The sequence below is a fragment of the Oncorhynchus masou genome, unplaced genomic scaffold, assembly GCF_036934945.1.
Source record: "Oncorhynchus masou masou isolate Uvic2021 unplaced genomic scaffold, UVic_Omas_1.1 unplaced_scaffold_972, whole genome shotgun sequence".
NCBI classification, from domain to species: domain Eukaryota; kingdom Metazoa; phylum Chordata; class Actinopteri; order Salmoniformes; family Salmonidae; genus Oncorhynchus; species Oncorhynchus masou.
The window spans coordinates 63,938-84,856 of NW_027016228.1; the positions used below are offsets into that span (position 1 = coordinate 63,938).

Here is a 20,919-nt window from a genome sequence, read left to right on the forward strand (position 1 = left end):
CTGGTACCCCTGTATACAGCCTCCACATTGACTCTGTACTGGTACCCCCTGTATATAGCCTCCACATTGACTCTGTACTGGTACCCCTGTATAGCCTACATTGAGCCTCCACATTGACTCTGTACTGGTACCCCTGTATATAGCCTCCACATTGACTCTGTACTGGTACCCCCTGTATATAGCCTCCACATTGACTCTGTACTGGTACCCCTGTATATAGCCTCCACATTGACTCTGCACTGGTACCCCCTGTATATAGTCTCCACATTGACTCTGTACCGGTACCCCCTTGTTACAGCCTCCACATTGACTCTGTACCGGTACCTCCTGTATATAGCCTCCACATTGACTCTGTACTGGTACCCCCTGTATACAGCCTCCACATTGACTCTGTACTGGTACCCCCTGTATATAGCCTCCACATTGACTCTGTACTGGTACCCCTGTATATAGCCTCCACATTGACTCTGTACTGGTACCCCCTGTATATAGCCTCCACATTGACTCTGTACTGGTACCCCCTGTATATAGCCTCCACATTGACTCTGTACTGGTACCCCTGTATATAGCCTCCACATTGACTCTGTACTGGTACCGCCTGTATATAGCCTCCACATTGACTCTGTACTGGTACCCCCTGTATATAGCCTCCACATTGACTCTGTACAGGTACCTCCTGTATATAGCCTCCACATTGACTCTGTACTGGTACCCCCTGTATACAGCCTCCACATTGACTCTGTACTGGTACCCCTGTATATAGCCTCCACATTGACTCTGTACTGGTACCCCTGTATATAGCCTCCACATTGACTCTGTACTGGTAACCCCTGTATACAGCCTCCACATTGACTCTGTACTGGTACCCCCTGTATATAAGCCTCCACATTGACTCTGTACTGGTACCCCTGTATATAGCCTCCACATTGACTCTGTACTGGTACCCCCTGTAAATAGCCTCCACATTGACTCTGTACTGGTAACCCTGTATATAGCCTCCACATTGACTCTGTACTGGTAACCCTGTATATAACCTCCACATTGACTCTGTACTGGTACCTCCTGTATACAGCCTCCACATTGACTCTGTACTGGTACCCCCTGTATAAAGCCTCCACATTGACTCTGTACTGGTACCTCCTGTATACAGCCTCCACATTGACTCTGTACTGGTACCCCCTGTATATAGCCTCCACATTGACTCTGTACTGGTACCCCCTGTATACAGCCTCCACATTGACTACAGTCTGTGGTACCTCCTGTATATAGCCTCCACATTGACTCTGTACTGGTACCCCTGTATACAGCCTCCACATTGACTCTGTACTGGTACCCCTGTATATAGCCTCCACATTGACTCTGTACTGGTACCTCCTGTTACAGCCTCCACATTGACTCTGTACTGGTACCCCTGTATATAGCCTCCCACATGGTACCCCTGTATGACTCTGTACTGGTACCCCTGTATATATCCTCCACATTGACTCTGTACTGGTACCCCTGTATATAGCCTCCACATTGACTCTGTACTGGTAACCCTGTATATAGCCTCCACATTGACTCTGTACTGGTAACCCTGTATATAGCCTCCACATTGACTCTGTACTGGTACCCCTGTATATAGCCTCCACATTGACTCACTGGTACCTCCTGTATATAGACCTCACATTGACTCTGTACTGGTACCCCTGTATATAGCCTCCACATTGACTCTGTACTGGTACCTCCTGTATACAGCCTCCACATTGACTCTGTACTGGTACCCCTGTATACAGCCTCCACATTGACTCTGTACTGGTACTGTATATAGCCTCCACATTGACTCCTGGTACCTCCTGTATACAGCCTCCACATTGACTCTGTACTGGTAACCCTGTATATAGCCTCCATACAGCCTCCACATTGACTCTGTACTGGTACCCCCTGTATATAGCCTCCACATTGACTCTGTACTGGTACTCCTGTATACAGCCTCCACATTGACTCTGTACTGGTATATAGCCTCCACATTGACTCTGTACTGGTACCCCCCTGTATATAGCCTCCACATTGACTCTGTACTGGTAACCCTGTATACATTGCCTCCACATTGACTCTGTACTGGTACCTCCTGTATACAGCCTCCACATTGACTCTGTACTGGTACCCCCTGTATATAGCCTCCACATTGACTCTGTACTGGTACCCCCTGTTTACAGCCTCCACATTGACTCTGTACTGGTACCTCCTGTATATAACCTCCACATTGACTCTGTAGAAACGGTATAGTTTTTTTATTGTGTAACTTTTTTTCTTACCTCTTATTTTTCTTAACTACATTGTTGGTTAAGGGTTTGTCAGTAAGAATTTCACGGTAATGTCTACACCTGTTGTGGCTTTGTAGCGTAGCTTTAGCACTAGCTTTCATGGAAATATTATGATCTACATATTCATATTACGCTTCTACGTCTGTGTACAGGAATGTATTAGTTGTAAGACGTAAGAGAAAATATTTCAGCTCATTGTTAAATAATTATGACGTTCTTTCCAATACAACGTGTCGTGACTATTGTTTCCAAACTGCGTTACCCACTCCAGTCAGCAGATGGCGTCTTTCAGGTGATGCTTCTTGTGTGACGTATAATGGACTGGACGGGACGCTTCTTCGGGAACAACAACACGGATACTATTTCAACCACCTCGATAGCTTGCTGGACAAGGTAAAACTGAAACATTGACGTTTTAGGACATGTTAATGTACATTAGCTAATCGCAGTGTATAAAACACATTTCAGTTGACGTTAACTTTAACCTAATTTGCTTGTTCAAGTTGCAAATGTGTTAAAGATTGATTCTGAGCCTAGCACTAGGCTAATGCTAACTAGCTTGCTAACTAGCTAGCTAACATCCCTGACCATGAGCTCATTAAACTACTCATCCCCTGCTGAAGAAGATGATGTCTGCTGTACGGAGAAAGAAGCTCTGGCGCTGAACATTGTCGTGAAAGACGAAGAGGAGGATATTACAGTGGAAGGAGAGAAAGATGCTCTGGCGCTTTACATTGTCGTGAAAGACGAAGAGGAGGAGGATATTACAGTGAAAGGAGAGAAAGAACCTTTCAGAATGGAAGAGGAGGAAGAAGAGGCTGTTATAGGGAAAGAAGAGAAAGCATCCTCTTCCTCTCTAAAAGGTTCTATCTCAGTAAAGGTGAAGGAGGAAGAGGTTTTGGGAGTGAAAGAGGAGAAGACAAAATATCAGATTAACACCAGTGAGTACTGTCTTAAAAACAGGGGCACAAACTCTGCAGTTGTTGAACTAATGTGTTGTTTTTAAGGGGCATTCTACTTTAGTTATTCACTTCAATGTGATGTTCAGTACTATATAAATTGTTAAAGGGTCAATCTGCCATTGCTACATATATTTTTGGGACTGTTAAATGAGATTTAATTATATATAACAGGCTTTCAAAATGTAATAATGGAGCATAATTTATACTTAAAATATCAAAGGGACACAAAAGGCATCCAATTAATTTAGAGATATTAATGCCACTTATAAGACCCTATGACTGTAATAGACAGTAATAATTGATGATGGTAATAAGTTCACCATCTGTTTGATGTTCTCGTTCAAACAGGAGAGAGACATGACTATTGTGGATCCTCTGGGGAGCCTCAACAACATCCTGATGCTGACGAGGCAGACAGAACAGAACACCAGATGGTACAGCATACAGCTTGGTCTCTCTCCAGACACAGTCTAGCATACAGCTTGGTCTGGTCTAGCATACAGCTTGGTCTGGTCTAGCATACACTGGTCTAGCATACAGCTTGGTCTGGTCTAGCATACAGCTTGGTCTGGTCTAGCATACAGCTTGGTCTGGTCTAGCATACAGCTTGGTCTGGTCTAGCATACAGCTTGGTCTGGTCTAGCATACAGCTTGCTCTCTCTGGGTCTGGGATGGGTTTCTGTAAAGCATTCATGACAACAGTGACATCAGCATCCATAATGATATGTGTCTGTGTCCCCTCTTTATGGTTACCAGGACAACGCTAGCCCTTCCTCCCTCCCGGAGTCCCCGTGTCGTGCCTCTCCCGGTAGCACGTTACTGCTGGGTATGAAGAGGTTGTCTGTGCTGCTGGTGGACTACAGGAAAACAACGGGGCTGAGTGGAACTGTGAGAGGAGGAGAAGAGAAGAAAGGATCAGATTTGACACACCAAAGTAAGTGCTGTAGTTTAGTTTGAACAAATTAAATAGATCTGCCATCTAGTATGTTACCAGGACAACCAGCAGAGGTCTGTTAGTTGACAGGAAGATGGACTGGTATCTGTTACCAGGTATATTTCCACCACAGTAGACAGAGTTCTGTTAGTTGTGTTAGGTTCTAAATAAACAAACAGAGTAAATAAACTCAGGGACGGTTAGTAAAGCTTAAACCAAGTTTAAATCACCCATTGGGTCTTACAGCTGCATGAGACAAGCAACCTATTCACACCAGCGCTGGCATTTAACACTTCCAAGGCTGAGTCTCCTCCTCACATATGGTCAGACCAATACCTCTCTGTTGCTCGGCAGAACTGTAGTGATGACTGTTCTTTCTCACTTCATCTGACCTCATCCTCGAATTCCTTAATCCTCCCTAACTCAGAGCTGTCCTGTTGACTCGTACCGGTCTGTGACCCCACCCCTCCTTTCCATATGATCCCTGATGTCAATAACATGTTCTGACAGTATTTATACGTCCGGCACCTTCTCTCTCTCTCTCTCTCTCCCGCCGTGACATCATTAAGGATGTTTGAAGTTTATAGGTCAAAACCCATCAGTTGACATGAAGATAGACTGCAAAAATATTTCCTTAAAATCATGATGGATGTTACATTGCCTGTCCCATTTCCTTAAAATCATGATGGATGTCACATTGCCTGTCCCATTTCCTTAAAATCATGATGGATGTTACATTGCCTGTCCCATTTCCTTAAAATCATGATGGATGTTACATTGCCTGTCCCATTTCCTTAAAATCATGATGGATGTTACATTGCCTGTCCCATTTCCTTAAAATCATGATGGATGTTACCACGCCTGTCCCATTTCCTTAAAATCATGATGGATGTTATCACGCCTGTCCCATTTCCTTAAAATCATGATGGATGTTACCACGCCTGTCCCATTTCCTTAAAATCATGATGGATGTTACCACGCCTGTCCCATTTCCTTAAAATCATGATGGATGTCACATTGCCTGTCCCATTTCCTTAAAATCATGATGGATGTTACATTGCCTGTCCCATTTCCTTAAAATCATGATGGATGTTACCACGCCTGTCCCATTTCCTTAAAATCATGATGGATGTTACCACGCCTGTCCCATTTCCTTAAAATCATGATGGATGTTACCACGCCTGTCCCATTTCCTTAAAATCATGATGGATGTTACATTGCCTGTCCCATTTCCTTAAAATCATGATGGATGTCACATTGCCTGTCCCATTTCCTTAAAATCATGATGGATGTCACATTGCCTGTCCCATTTCCTTAAAATCATGATGGATGTTACATTGCCTGTCCCATTTCCTTAAAATCATGATGGATGTTACATTGCCTGTCCCATTTCCTTAAAATCATGATGGATGTTACATTGCCTGCCCCATTTCCTTAAAATCATGATGGATGTTACAGTCAACCCCCGTATCTTTACCAGACTGTAGAACAGGCAAACTAAACTCCAGACACTTCAATGTGGTCTGTATTGCTTCATTAACATCTGATCTACAGGACTTGTTAAAAAATTGCAATAAAACAAGCGCCGTAAAACAAGCTCTTTTCTAAAAGCTATGAAATATGATTAAATGAAAAGCAATTTTTGTGAGACTTGTTCTTCGTCTCTGTAATGGATCAAATGTATTCAATTTCCTATTTTAACAGGTGAAATGAAGCCTGAACTCCAACATATAGACCTTAAAGAACATGGTTTAATATATATACTATATAGACCTTAAAGAACATGGTTTAATATATATACTATATAGACCTTAAAGAACATGGTTTAATAAAGAACATATATACTATATAGACCTTAAAGAACATGGTTTAATATATATACTATATAGACCTTAAAGAACATGGGTTTAATATATATACTATATAGACCTTAAAGAACATGGTTTAATATATATACTATATAGACCTTAAAGAACATGGTTTAATATATATACTATATAGACCTTAAAGAACATGGTTTAATATATATACTATATAGACCTTAAAGAACATGGTTTAATATATATACTATATAGACCTTAAAGAACATGGCTTCATTTAAAGAAAATTTGGAAATTACTAATTTTTCTGACATCAGTGTGCTGCTTACAGTTTAGCTTCCTCCTCTGTCCCCATACTGGACTCAAACTAGTGATCCTCTGCTTCTCAACACATGTGACCTCTCTCCTTGACAATGAACCGATGGAGCTATAGAAAAGGTACCAGTTGGACAGCTCCATCTGTCACGTTTCAACCTGTGGAGTGAGTTTACGGCACGTTCTCACCTCCGTTACACATGTTCAGGTTGACTTTCCCATGGAATCGTCCATATACAGTACCAGTCAAAAGTTAGGACACAACTACTCATTCAAGGGTTTTTCTTCGTTTTTACTATTTTATAAATTGTAGAATAGTAGTGAAGACATCCAAAACTATGAAATAACACTTATGGAATCATACAGTAACCAAAAGTGTTAAACAAATTATTCAAAGTAGCCACCCTTTGCCTTGCACACTCTTGGCCTTCTCTCAACGAGCTTCATGAGGAAGTCACCTGGAATGCATTTCAATTAACAGATGTGCCTTGGTAATTTGTGGAATTTCTTTCCTTCTTAATGCGTTTGAGCCAATCAGTTGTGTTGTGACAAGGTAGGGTGGTGTATAGAAGACCAAGTCCATATTATGGCAAGAACAGCTCAAATAAGCAAAGAGAAACGACAGTCCATCATTACTTTTAAGACATGAAGGTCAATCAGGAAAATTAGTGACTTCGAAAGTTTCTTCAAGTACAGTCGCAAAAACAATCAGGCGCTATGATGAAACTGGCTCTCATGAGGACCTCCACAGGAAAGGAAGACCCAGAGTTACCTCTGCTGCGAAGGATCATTTTGTTACCAGAGTTACCAGCCTCAGAAATTGCAGCCCAAATAAATGCTTCATAGAGTTCAAGGAACAGACACTTTCTCAACAACAATTCTGTTCAGAGGAGACTGCATGAATCAGGCCTTCATGGTCAAATTGCTGCAAAGAAACCACTACTAAAGGACACCAATAATAAGAAGACTTGCTTGGGCCAAGAAACTCGAGCAATGGACATTAGACCGGTGGATATCTGTCCTTGGGTCTGATGAGTCCAAATTTGCGATTTTTGGGTTCCAACCGCCATGTCTTTGTGAGACGCAGAGTAGAATGATCTCTGCATGCGTGGTTCCCACCGTGAAGCATGGAGGAGGAGGTGTGGGGGTGCTTTGCTGGTGACACTGTCAATGATTTTTAGAATTCATTGTACACTTAACCAGGTTGGCTACTACAGCGATACACCACCCTGTCTGGTTTTGGCTTAGTGGGACTATCATTTGTTTTTCAATGGGACAATGACCCAAAACACACCTCCAGGCTGTGTAAGGGCAATTTGACCAACGAGAGTGATCGAATGCTGCATCAGATGTCTTGGCCTCCACAATCACCCAACCTTAACCCATTTGAGATGGTTTGGGATGAGTTGGACCGCAGAGTGAAGGAAAGCAACCAGTGCTTAACATATGTAGGAACTCCTTCAAGACTGTTAGAAAAAGCATTTCAGGTGAAGCTGGTTGAGAGAATGCCAAGAGCATGCAAAGCTCAAGGCAAAGGGTGGCTACTTTGAATAATCTCAAATATAAAATATACTTTGATTTGCTTAACACTTTTTGGTTTCTACATGATTCTGTATGTGTTACTTCATAGTTTTGATGTCTTCACCATTATTCTACAATGTGGGAAATAGTCCAAAAAAAAGAAAAACCCTTGAATGAGGAGGTATGTCCAACTTTTGACTGGTACTATATACAGTGGAGGTCAGAAGTTTACATACAACTTAGCCAAATACATTTAAACTCAGTTTTTCACAATTCCTGACATTTAATCTTATTCCTGACATTTAATCTTAGTAAAAATTCCCTGGTTTAGGTCCGTTAACATCACTGTTACGCCTCTATGAGGAGGAAACGCAACACCCTGCTACAACGCAACGTGAAGCGAAAGAGGTCTGGGACTGTAGCTGTGAGTAAGGATGACAAAAGGCAGAGAATTGACCATTTACTAGGAATTTATTCCTTCACACATAATATGGGGGAAAGGGGCTGGATGGAACCAAAGCAAAGAAATTAAGTATCAATGCCTAACCCCCTCTCCTATCTTACCTGCCTAACCACTACTTACCTAACCTCTCCTATCTTACCTGCCTAACCACTACTTAACCTATCCACTACTTACCTATTTCAAACCTCTCCTATCTTACCTGCCTAACCACTAACTTACCTAACCTCTCCTATCTTACCTGCCTAACCACTACTTACCTAACTATCTCTCCTATCTTACCTGCCTAACCACTACTTACCTAACCTCTCCTATCTTACCTGCCTAACTATCACTACTTACCTAACCTCTCCTATCTTACCTGCCTAACCACTACTTACCTAACCTCTCCTATCTTACCTGCCTAACCACTACTTACCTAACCTCTCCTCTCCTATCTTACCTGCCTATCTTACCTGCCTAACCACTACTTACCTAACCTCTCCTATCTTACCTGCCTAACCACTACTTAACTAACCTCTCCTATCTTACCTGCCTAACCACTACTTACCTAACAAAAACCTGCCTAACCACTACTTTGTTTATAATAATGCCAACAAAAAGTTGTTTATAATAATATATATTTTAATCTGCCCCAAATATTTCATTCTTTTTACTTTACCCGAAATATCATGACATTAGTGATTAGTCAAAATGTTAAAGATTTGTGAACAGCAATGTGTCGAACCCTTGAGACAACAGGGAGATGTTACTGATGTGCTTTGTGTCTGTCTCCAATGTAAAACATATTTTGGACTTCCACACCAAATTACTTCTCTACTTATTTTAGGTTTAAGGAAGTGTGTAGGTCAAATTCTGTATCATACAGCTATGAGGGTTATATATTAAGATCCACCTGCTCAATAGGAATCCAGCGACTTCTGTGTCTTCAGTGTCCTAGAACTGTCTAGTTTTTTGTTTTCTGACTTCTAAAACAGAATGAGTAAGTAATGTAAACTAAACAAATTACTAGGAAGCTCTACAACATAATAATCTGCTTTAAAATCACACCAAGATTGTTTTAAATTATGAAATGTTTGAAAAATGGCTTCCGGTTATTGAGGGATCTGATTTGGATTAAACCTCATTGCAAGGTGGTTTTATCATGTGGTTTCATTCAGGGCTCTCTTTAAATAAACACTGCCTTTGGCAGGAGAAAAACCAAACTCGGGGGAATAAGAGAAACCACCAAGTCAACACCTCTGCTCCCAGATTGGAAAGAGTTTTACCAAGTTAGGAAGCCTGAAAGCTCATGAGAGAATACACTCAGGGGAGAAGCCTTACCACTGCTACCATTGTGGAACTAGGTTTACCAAGTTAGGAAGCCTGAAAAGACATGAGAGGATACACACCGAAGCGAAGCCTTTCCATTGCACCCTGTGTGGAACGAGTTTTAACCTTTTAGGAAATCTGAAAAGAAACGAGAGAATGCATACAGGGGAGAAGCCTTTCCATTGCGCCCAGTGTGGAAAGCATTTTATCTTGTTAGGGAACCAGCAATCTCATGAGCGAATACACACCGGGGAGAAGCCATACCATTGCGCCCAGTGTGGAAATAGTTGTTGCGAATTAGGACACCTGAAAGTGCATGAGCGAATCCACACAGGTGAGAAGCCTTACAAATGCTCCCAGTGTGTAAAGAGATTTAGCCACTTAGGAAACCTGAATGAACACATGAGACTGCACACAGGAGAGAAGCCTTACCACTGCATCCAGTGTGGAAATGGATATAGCCACTTAGGAAGCCTGAAAGCTCATGAGCGAATACACACAGGGGAGAAGCCTTACACATGCTCAGACTGTGGGAAGACATATTACTCATCCCAGTCACTTAAAAGGCATGTAATTACTTATCCTAGTGTGTTCATTTATATTTCACATAACATTAACTTACAATTCATCAGAGAACATGCCCAGTTCTATCAATGTCTTATATTGTTGAATGAGAATGTGTTTACTTGTTTATACCATATCAAATTGAATGGTACAAAGTATACTCATTAGAAGACATGAATTGAATATGGAGGCTGTCAGTTTTAATATAAAGTAGATCAGGTTCCTTGTCTAAATGGTCCTTTTTTAAACTCTATGTTTGTGTTTATCTGGGTGTGTCATTCCATGAATAAAGTCCCTCCCAGGAACAGGAAACTATAAAGATATGTGCTAATCACTCAATGCTTCAGGAATTCAGACTGTCTACACTGCACTGTGTAACTCTGTTATTCTCTCTGAGCTCAGAAATAAAGAATCTTGGTTTGACTTGGACTCCAGCAGATCATTATTTTATAATATCCACCACAACTCTCCCAAGGATTGCTGTTAAGTAATGTAAACATAGCAATAATTACTAGGAAGCTCTACATTGGTTTTAAAATCACACTAAGATTGTTAAAACCGGCCTCAGGTTGAGAGATCTGATTTAGGATTTACCCTCGTAGCAAGGTTGTTTGATCATGTGGAGTTTTCATTCGGGTCTCTATTTAAAAATAACACAGTATATTTGGCAGGAGAAAGACCAGACACAGAGGATCCAGAGCCAGGGACGTCCAAACCAGCAAGACGACAACAGTGCTCCCACTGTAGAAAGGGTTGGAACAGGTTATGGGCCCTGAAACGACACGAGAAAATACACACAGGGGAGAAGCCTTACCACTGCTCCCAATGTGGAAAGAATTTTAACAAATTAGGGAACCTGAAACAACATGAGAGAATACACACAGAGGAGAAACCATACCACTGCTCCAGGTGTGGAAAGTGTTTCAACCAGTCAGGGCAGCTGAAGCGACATGAGAGAATACACACAGGGGAGAAGCCTTACCACTGCTCCCAATGTGGAAAGAATTTTAACGTTTTAATGACCCTGAAACGACATGAGATAATACACACAGGGGAGAAACCTTACCACTGCTCCCAATGTGGAAATAGTTTTAACGTTTTAAGGAACCTGAAACGACATGAGATAATACACACAGGGGAGAAACCATACCACTGCTCCCAGTGTGGAAAGTGTTTCAACCAGTCAGGGCTTTTGAAGCGACATGAGAGAATACACACAGGAGAGAAGCCGTACCACTGCTCCAAGTGTGGAAAGAGTTTCAAACGGCCTTGTCATCTGAAACAACATGAGAGAATACACACAGGGGAGAAGCCTTATCACTGCTCCCAGGGTGCAAAGCGTTTGCCCATTTCTGGAAGCCTGAAGGAACAGATGAGACTGCAGACTGTGGGAATAAAGTCCCTCAAAATGTCACAGAAACTGTGGGAAAACATATTACTCATCACAGTCACTTAAATGTCATGAGAGAATCCACACAGGAGAGAATAATTACTTGTATATTAATATTTCACATCTCATTGACTTAAAATTCATCAGAGAAATACACAGTGCTTTGTCTTATATTGTTGACTGACAATGTGTTTACCTGTCTTTACCAGATTAAATTAAATGGTACAGGGTATATCAAACATATATTTGTTTGTTTGTATTAGAAAACATGAAGTGAGTATAACTCTGTCACATTGACTCTGATCTGGTTGACTTCTTTTATAACTGTCCACATTGACTCTGTACTGGTTTATCCCCCTGTACATAGCCTCCACATTGACTCAAGTGATCTGGTACCTCCTGACATTTGCATATATAGAAAATGTTCCACATTGACTCTGTACTGTATGTACCCCCTGTATATAACCTCCACATTGACTCTGTACTGGTCCACCTGTCCCTCCCAGGAACAGGAAACTATAAAGATATAGCCTCCACATTGACACTGTACTGGTACCTCCTGTATATAGCCTCCACATTGACTCTGTACTGGTACCTCCCTCCTGTATATAGCCTCCACATTGACTCTGTACTGGTACCTCCTATATATAGACACTGTACTCCACATTGACTCTGTACTGGTCCCTCCTGTATATAGCCTCCACATTGACTGTACTGGTACCTCCTGTATATAGCCTCCACATTGACTCTGTACTGGTACCCTCCTGTATATAGCCTCCACATTGACTCTGTACTGGTACCTCCTGTATATAGCCTCCACATTGACTCTGTACTGGTACCTCCTGTATATAGCCTCCACATTGACTCTGTACTGGTACCCCTGTATATAGCCTCCACATTGACTCTGTACTGGTACCCCCTGTATATAGCCTCCACATTGACTGTACTGGTACTGGTATATAGCCTCCACATTGACTCTGTACAGGTACCCCTGTATATAGCCTCCACATTAACTCTGTACTGGTACCCCGTTTATAGCATCAACATTGACTCTGTACTGGTACCCCCTGTATAAAGCCTCCACATTGACTCTGTACTGGTACCTCCTGTATATAGCCTCCACATTGACTCTGTACTGGTACCCCCTGTATATAGCCTCCACATTGACTCTGTACTGGTACCTCCTGTATATAGCCTCCACATTGACTCTGTACTGGTACCTCCTGTATATAGCCTCCACATTGACTCTGTACTGGTACCTCCTGTTTATAGGGTCCACATTAACTCTGTACTGGTACCACTCTATATAGCCTCCACATTGACTCTGTACTGGTACCCCCTGTATATAGCCTCCACATTGACTCTGTACTGGTACCCCGTTTATAGCGTCAACATTGACTCTGTACTGGTACCCCCTGTATAAAGCCTCCACATTGACTCTGTACTGGTACCCCGTTTATAGCGTCAACATTGACTCTGTACTGGTACCCCCTGTATAAAGCCTCCACATTGACTCTTTACTGGTACCCCCTGTATAAAGCCTCCACATTGACTCTGTACTGGTACCCCGTTTATAGCGTCAACATTGACTCTGTACTGGTACCCCCTGTATAAAGCCTCCACATTGACTCTTTACTGGTACCTCTGTATAAAGCCTCCACATTGACTCTGTAATGGAACGACTCGATATAGCCTCCACATTGACGCTGTACTGGTACCTCCTGTATAAAGCCTCCACATTGACTCTGTACTGGTACCCCCTGTATACAGCCTCCACATTGACTCTGTACTGGTACCTCCTGTTTATAGCCTCCACATTGACTCTGTACTGGTACCTCCTGTATAAAGCCTCCACATTGACTCTGTAATGGTACCACTCTATATAGCCTCCACATTGACTCTGTACTGGTACCTGCTGTATATAGCCTCCACATTGACTCTGTACTGGTACCACTCTATATAGCCTCCACATTGACTCTGTACTGGTACCCCCTGTATATAGCCTCCACATTGACTCTGTACTGGTACCCCCTGTATATAGCCTCCACATTGACTCTGTACTGGTACCCCCTGTATATAGCCTCCACATTGACTCTGTACTGGTACCCCTGTATATAGCCTCCACATTGACTCTGTACTGGTACCCCCTGTATATAGCCTCCACATTGACTCTGTACTGGTACCTCCTGTATATAGCCTCCACATTGACTCTGTACTGGTACCTCCTGTATATAGCCTCCACATTGACTCTGTACTGGTACCCCTGTATATAGCCTCCACATTGACTCTGTACTGGTACCCCCTGTATATAGCCTCCACATTGACTCTGTACTGGTACCCCTGTATATAGCCTCCACATTGACTCTGTACTGGTACCCCTGTATATAGCCTCCACATTGACTCTGTACTGGTACCTCCTGTATATAGCCTCCACATTGACTCTGTACTGGTACCTCCTGTATATAGCCTCCACATTGACTCTGTACTGGTACCTCCTGTATATAGCCTCCACATTGACTCTGTACTGGTACCCCTGTATATAGCCTCCACATTGACTCTGTACTGGTACCCCTGTATATAGCCTCCACATTGACTCTGTACTGGTACCTCCTGTATATAGCCTCCACATTGACTCTGTACTGGTACCCCTGTATATAGCCTCTACATTGACTCTGTACTGGTACCTCCTGTATATAGTCTCCACATTGACTCTGTACTGGTGCCTCCTGTATATAGTCTCCACATTGACTCTATACTGGTACCCCCTGTATATAGCCTCCACATTGACTCTGTACTGGTACCTCCTGTATATAGCCTCCACATTGACTCTGTACTGGTACCACCTGTATATAGCCTCCACATTGACTCTGTACTGGTACCCCCTGTATATAGCCTCCACATTGACTCTGTACTGGTACCCCCTGTATATAGCCTCCACATTGACTCTGTACTGGTACCCCCTGTATATAGCCTCCACATTGACTCTGTACTGGTACCCCTGTATATAGCCTCCACATTGACTCTGTACTGGTACCCCCTGTATATAGCCTCCACATTGACTCTGTACTGGTACCTCCTGTATATAGCCTCCACATTGACTCTGTACTGGTACCTCCTGTATATAGCCTCCACATTGACTCTGTACTGGTACCTCCTGTATATAGCCTCCACATTGACTCTGTACTGGTACCCCTGTATATAGCCTCCACATTGACTCTGTACTGGTACCCCTGTATATAGCCTCCACATTGACTCTGTACTGGTACCCCTGTATATAGCCTCCACATTGACTCTGTACTGGTACCCCTGTATATAGCCTCCACATTGACTCTGTACTGGTACCCCCTGTATATAGCCTCCACATTGACTCTGTACTGGTACCCCCTGTATATAGCCTCCACATTGACTCTGTACTGGTACCCCCTGTATATAGCCTCCACATTGACTCTGTACTGGTACCTCCTGTATATAGCCTCCACATTGACTCTGTACTGGTACCTCCTGTATATAGCCTCCACATTGACTCTGTACTGGTACCCCTGTATATAGCCTCCACATTGACTCTGTACTGGTACCTCCTGTATATAGCCTCCACATTGACTCTGTACTGGTACCCCTGTATATAGCCTCCACATTGACTCTGTACTGGTACCCCTGTATATAGCCTCCACATTGACTCTGTACTGGTACCTCCTGTATATAGCCTCCACATTGACTCTGTACTGGTACCCCCTGTATATAGCCTCCACATTGACTCTGTACTGGTACCTCCTGTATATAGCCTCCACATTGACTCTGTACTGGTACCCCCTGTATATAGCCTCCACATTGACTCTGTACTGGTACCTCCTGTATATAGCCTCCACATTGACTCTGTACTGGTACCCCTGTATATAGCCTCCACATTGACTCTGTACTGGTACCTCCTGTATATAGCCTCCACATTGACTCTGTACTGGTACCCCTGTATATAGCCTCCACATTGACTCTGTACTGGTACCTCCTGTATATAGCCTCCACATTGACTCTGTACTGGTACCTCCTGTATATAGCCTCCACATTGACTCTGTACTGGTACCTCCTGTATATAGCCTCCACATTGACTCTGTACTGGTACCTCCTGTATATAGCCTCCACATTGACTCTGTACTGGTACCCCTGTATATAGCCTCCACATTGACTCTGTACTGGTACCCCCTGTATATAGCCTCCACATTGACTCTGTACTGGTACCCCCTGTATATAGCCTCCACATTGACTCTGTACTGGTACCCCCTGTATATAGCCTCCACATTGACTCTGTACTGGTACCCCCTGTATATAGCCTCCACATTGACTCTGTACTGGTACCTCCTGTATATAGCCTCCACATTGACTCTGTACTGGTACCCCTGTATATAGCCTCCACATTGACTCTGTACTGGTACCTCCTGTATATAGCCTCCACATTGACTCTGTACTGGTACCCCCTGTATATAGCCTCCACATTGACTCTGTACTGGTACCCCCTGTATATAGCCTCCACATTGACTCTGTACTGGTACCTCCTGTATATAGCCTCCACATTGACTCTGTACTGGTACCCCTGTATATAGCCTCCACATTGACTCTGTACTGGTACCCCTGTATATAGCCTCCACATTGACTCTGTACTGGTACCCCCTGTATATAGCCTCCACATTGACTCTGTACTACTGTATATAGCCTACATTGACTCCTGGTATATAGCCTCCACATTGACTCTGTACTGGTACCCCTGTATATAGCCTCCACATTGACTCTGTACTGGTACCCCTGTATATAGCCTCCACATTGACTCTGTACTGGTACCCCTGTATATAGCCTCCACATTGACTCTGTACTGGTACCCCTGTATATAGCCTCCACATTGACTCTGTACTGGTACCCCTGTATATAGCCTCCACATTGACTCTGTACTGGTACCCCCTGTATATAGCCTCCACATTGACTCTGTACTGGTACCTCCTGTATATAGCCTCCACATTGACTCTGTACTGGTACCCCTGTATATAGCCTCCACATTGACTCTGTACTGGTACCCCTGTATATAGCCTCCACATTGACTCTGTACTGGTACCTCCTGTATATAGCCTCCACATTGACTCTGTACTGGTACCCCCTGTATATAGCCTCCACATTGACTCTGTACTGGTACCTCCTGTATATAGCCTCCACATTGACTCTGTACTGGTACCCCTGTATATAGCCTCCACATTGACTCTGTACTGGTACCTCCTGTATATAGCCTCCACATTGACTCTGTACTGGTACCTCCTGTATATAGCCTCCACATTGACTCTGTACTGGTACCCCTGTATATAGCCTCCACATTGACTCTGTACTGGTACCTCCTGTATATAGCCTCCACATTGACTCTGTACTGGTACCTCCTGTATATAGCCTCCACATTGACTCTGTACTGGTACCCCTGTATATAGCCTCAACATTAACTCTGTACTGGTACCCCCTGTATATAGCCTCCACATTGACTCTGTACTGGTACCCCCTGTATATAGCCTCCACATTGACACTGTACTGGTACCTCCTGTATATAGCCTCCACATTGACTCTGTACTGGTACCTCCTGTATATATATAGCCTCCACATTGACTCTGTACTGGTACCTCCTGTATATAGCCTCCACATTGACTCTGTACTGGTACCTCCTGTATATAGCCTCCACATTGACTCTGTACTGGTACCTCCTGTATATAGCCTCCACATTGACTCTGTACTGGTACCCCCTGTATATAGCCTCCACATTGACTCTGTACTGGTACCTCCTGTATATAGCCTCCACATTGACTCTGTACTGGTACCCCCTGTATATAGCCTCCACATTGACTCTGTACTGGTACCCCCTGTATATAGCCTCCACATTGACTCTGTACTGGTACCTCCTGTATATAGCCTCCACATTGACTCTGTACTGGTACCTCCTGTATATAGCCTCCACATTGACTCTGTACTGGTACCTCCTGTATATAGCCTCCACATTGACTCTGTACTGGTACCCCTGTATATAGCCTCCACATTGACTCTGTACTGGTACCTCCTGTATATAGCCTCCACATTGACTCTGTACTGGTACCCCCTGTATACAGCCTCCACATTGACTCTGTACTGGTACCCCTGTATATAGCCTCCACATTGACTCTGTACTGGTAACCCTGTATATAGCCTCCACATTGACTCTGTACTGGTACCCCCTGTATAAAGCCTCCACATTGACTCTGTACTGGTACCTCCTGTATATAGCCTCCACATTGACTCTGTACTGGTACCTCCTGTTTATAGCCTCCACATTGACTCTGTACTGGTACCACTCTATATAGCCTCCACATTGACTCTGTACTGGTACCTCCTGTTTATAGCCTCCACATTGACTCTGTACTGGTACCTCCTGTATATAGCCTCCACATTGACTCTGTACTGGTACCTCCTGTATATAGCCTCCACATTGACTCTGTACTGGTACCTCCTGTATATAGCCTCCACATTGACTCTGTACTGGTACCTAGCCCACATTGTATATAGCCTCCACATTGACTCTGTACTGGTACCTCCTGTATATAGCCTCCACATTGACTCTGTACTGGTACCCCTGTATATAGCCTCCACATTGACTCTGTACTGGTACCCCCTGTATATAGCCTCCACATTGACTCTGTACTGGTACCTCCTGTATATAGCCTCCACATTGACTCTGTACTGGTACCCCTGTATATAGCCTCCACATTGACTCTGTACTGGTACCCCTGTATATAGCCTCCACATTGACTCTGTACTGGTACCTCCTGTATATAGCCTCCACATTGACTCTGTACTGGTACCCCCTGTATATAGCCTCCACATTGACTCTGTACTGGTACCTCCTGTATATAGCCTCCACATTGACTCTGTACTGGTACCCCCTGTATATAGCCTCCACATTGACTCTGTACTGGTACCCCTGTATATAGCCTCCACATTGACTCTGTACTGGTACCCCTGTATATAGCCTCCACATTGACTCTGTACTGGTACCTCCTGTATATAGCCTCCACATTGACTCTGTACTGGTACCCCCTGTATATAGCCTCCACATTGACTCTGTACTGGTACCTCCTGTATATAGCCTCCACATTGACTCTGTACTGGTACCCCTGTATATAGCCTCCACATTGACTCTGTACTGGTACCCCTGTATATAGCCTCCACATTGACTCTGTACTGGTACCTCCTGTATATAGCCTCCACATTGACTCTGTACTGGTACCTCCTGTATATAGCCTCCACATTGACTCTGTACTGGTACCCCTGTATATAGCCTCCACATTGACACTGTACTGGTACCTCCTGTATATAGCCTCCACATTGACTCTGTACTGGTACCTCCTGTATATAGCCTCCACATTGACTCTGTACTGGCCTCCACATTGACCCTGTATATAGCCTCCACATTGACTCTGTACTGGTACCTCCTGTATATAGCCTCCACATTGACTCTGTACTGGTACCCCTGTATATAGCCTCCACATTGACTCTGTACTGGTACCCCCTGTATATAGCCTCCACATTGACTCTGTACTGGTACCTCCTGTATATAGCCTCCACATTGACTCTGTACTGGTACCCCTGTATATAGCCTCCACATTGACTCTGTACTGGTACCCCCTGTATATAGCCTCCACATTGACTCTGTACTGGTACCCCTGTATATAGCCTCCACATTGACTCTGTACTGGTACCCCCTGTATATAGCCTCCACATTGACTCTGTACTGGTACCCCTGTATATAGCCTCCACATTGACTCTGTACTGGTACCCCTGTATATAGCCTCCACATTGACTCTGTACTGGTATCTCCTGTATATAGCCTCCACATTGACTCTGTACTGGTACCTCCTGTATATAGCCTCCACATTGACTCTGTACTGGTACCTCCTGTATATAGCCTCCACATTGACTCTGTACTGGTACCTCCTGTATATAGCCTCCACATTGACTCTGTACTGGTACCTCCTGTATATAGCCTCCACATTGACTCTGTACTGGTACCTCCTGTATATAGCCTCCACATTGACTCTGTACTGGTACCTCCTGTATATAGCCTCCACATTGACTCTGTACTGGTACCCCTGTATATAGCCTCCACATTGACTCTGTACTGGTACCCCCTGTATATAGCCTCCACATTGACTCTGTACTGGTACCCCTGTATATAGCCTCCACATTGACTCTGTACTGGTACCCCTGTATATAGCCTCCACATTGACTCTGTACTGGTACCTCCTGTATATAGCCTCCACATTGACTCTGTACTGGTACCCCTGTATATAGCCTCCACATTGACTCTGTACTGGTACCCCTGTATATAGCCTCCACATTGACTCTGTACTGGTACCTCCTGTATATAGCCTCCACATTGACTCTGTACTGGTACCCCTGTATATAGCCTCCACATTGACTCTGTACTGGTACCCCTGTATATAGCCTCCACATTGACTCTGTACTGGTACCCCCTGTATATAGCCTCCACATTGACTCTGTACTGGTCCCTCCTGTATATAGCCTCCACATTGACTCTGTTCTGGTACCTCCTGTATATAGCCTCCACATTGACTCTGTACTGGTACCCCCTGTATATAGCCTCCACATTGACTCTGTACTGGTACCTCCTGTATATAGCCTCCACATTGACTCTGTACTGGTACCCCCTGTATATAGCCTCCACATTGACTCTGTACTGGTACCACCTGTATATAGCCTCCACATTGACTCTGTACTGGTACCTCCTGTATATAGCCTCCACATTGACTCTGTACTGGTACCCCTGTATATAGCCTCCACATTGACTCTGTACTGGTACCTCCTGTATATAGCCTCCACATTGACTCTGTACTGGTACCCCTGTATATAGCCTCCACATTGACTCTGTACTGGTACCCCCTGTATATAGCCTCCACATTGACTCTGTACTGGTACCCCCTGTATATAGCCTCCACATTGACTCTGTACTGGTACCCCTGTATATAGCCTCCACATTGACTCTGTACTGGTACCTCCTGTATATAGCCTCCACATTGACTCTGTACTGGTACCCCTGTATATAGCCTCCACATTGACTCTGTACTGGTACCTCCTGTATATAGCCTCCACATTGACTCTGTACTGGTACCCCTGTATATAGCCTCCACATTGACTCTGTACTGGTACCCCTGTATATAGCCTCCACATTGACTCTGTACTGGTACCCCCTGTATATAGCCTCCACATTGACTCTGTACTGGTACCTCCTGTATATAGCCTCCACATTGACTCTGTACTGGTACC

General features: G+C 43.8%; 2 protein-coding genes across 2 annotated transcripts in view; one reads left to right on the forward strand and one right to left on the reverse strand.

Moving 5' to 3' along the window:
* The window catches only part of LOC135538483 (zinc finger protein ZFP2-like), a 120,846-nt gene that overhangs the window by 46,812 nt on the left and 53,115 nt on the right, over positions 1-20,919 (reverse strand). The gene's annotated exons all lie outside the window — the stretch shown is intronic.
* On the forward strand, positions 3,690-11,649 carry LOC135538475 (gastrula zinc finger protein XlCGF7.1-like). Its single transcript, XM_064964363.1, has 3 exons — positions 3,690-3,702; positions 4,025-4,202; positions 10,865-11,649. The coding sequence occupies exons 1-3, from the start codon at positions 3,700-3,702 to the stop codon at positions 11,647-11,649; spliced, it is 966 nt and encodes a 321-aa protein (XP_064820435.1). The 5' UTR covers positions 3,690-3,699.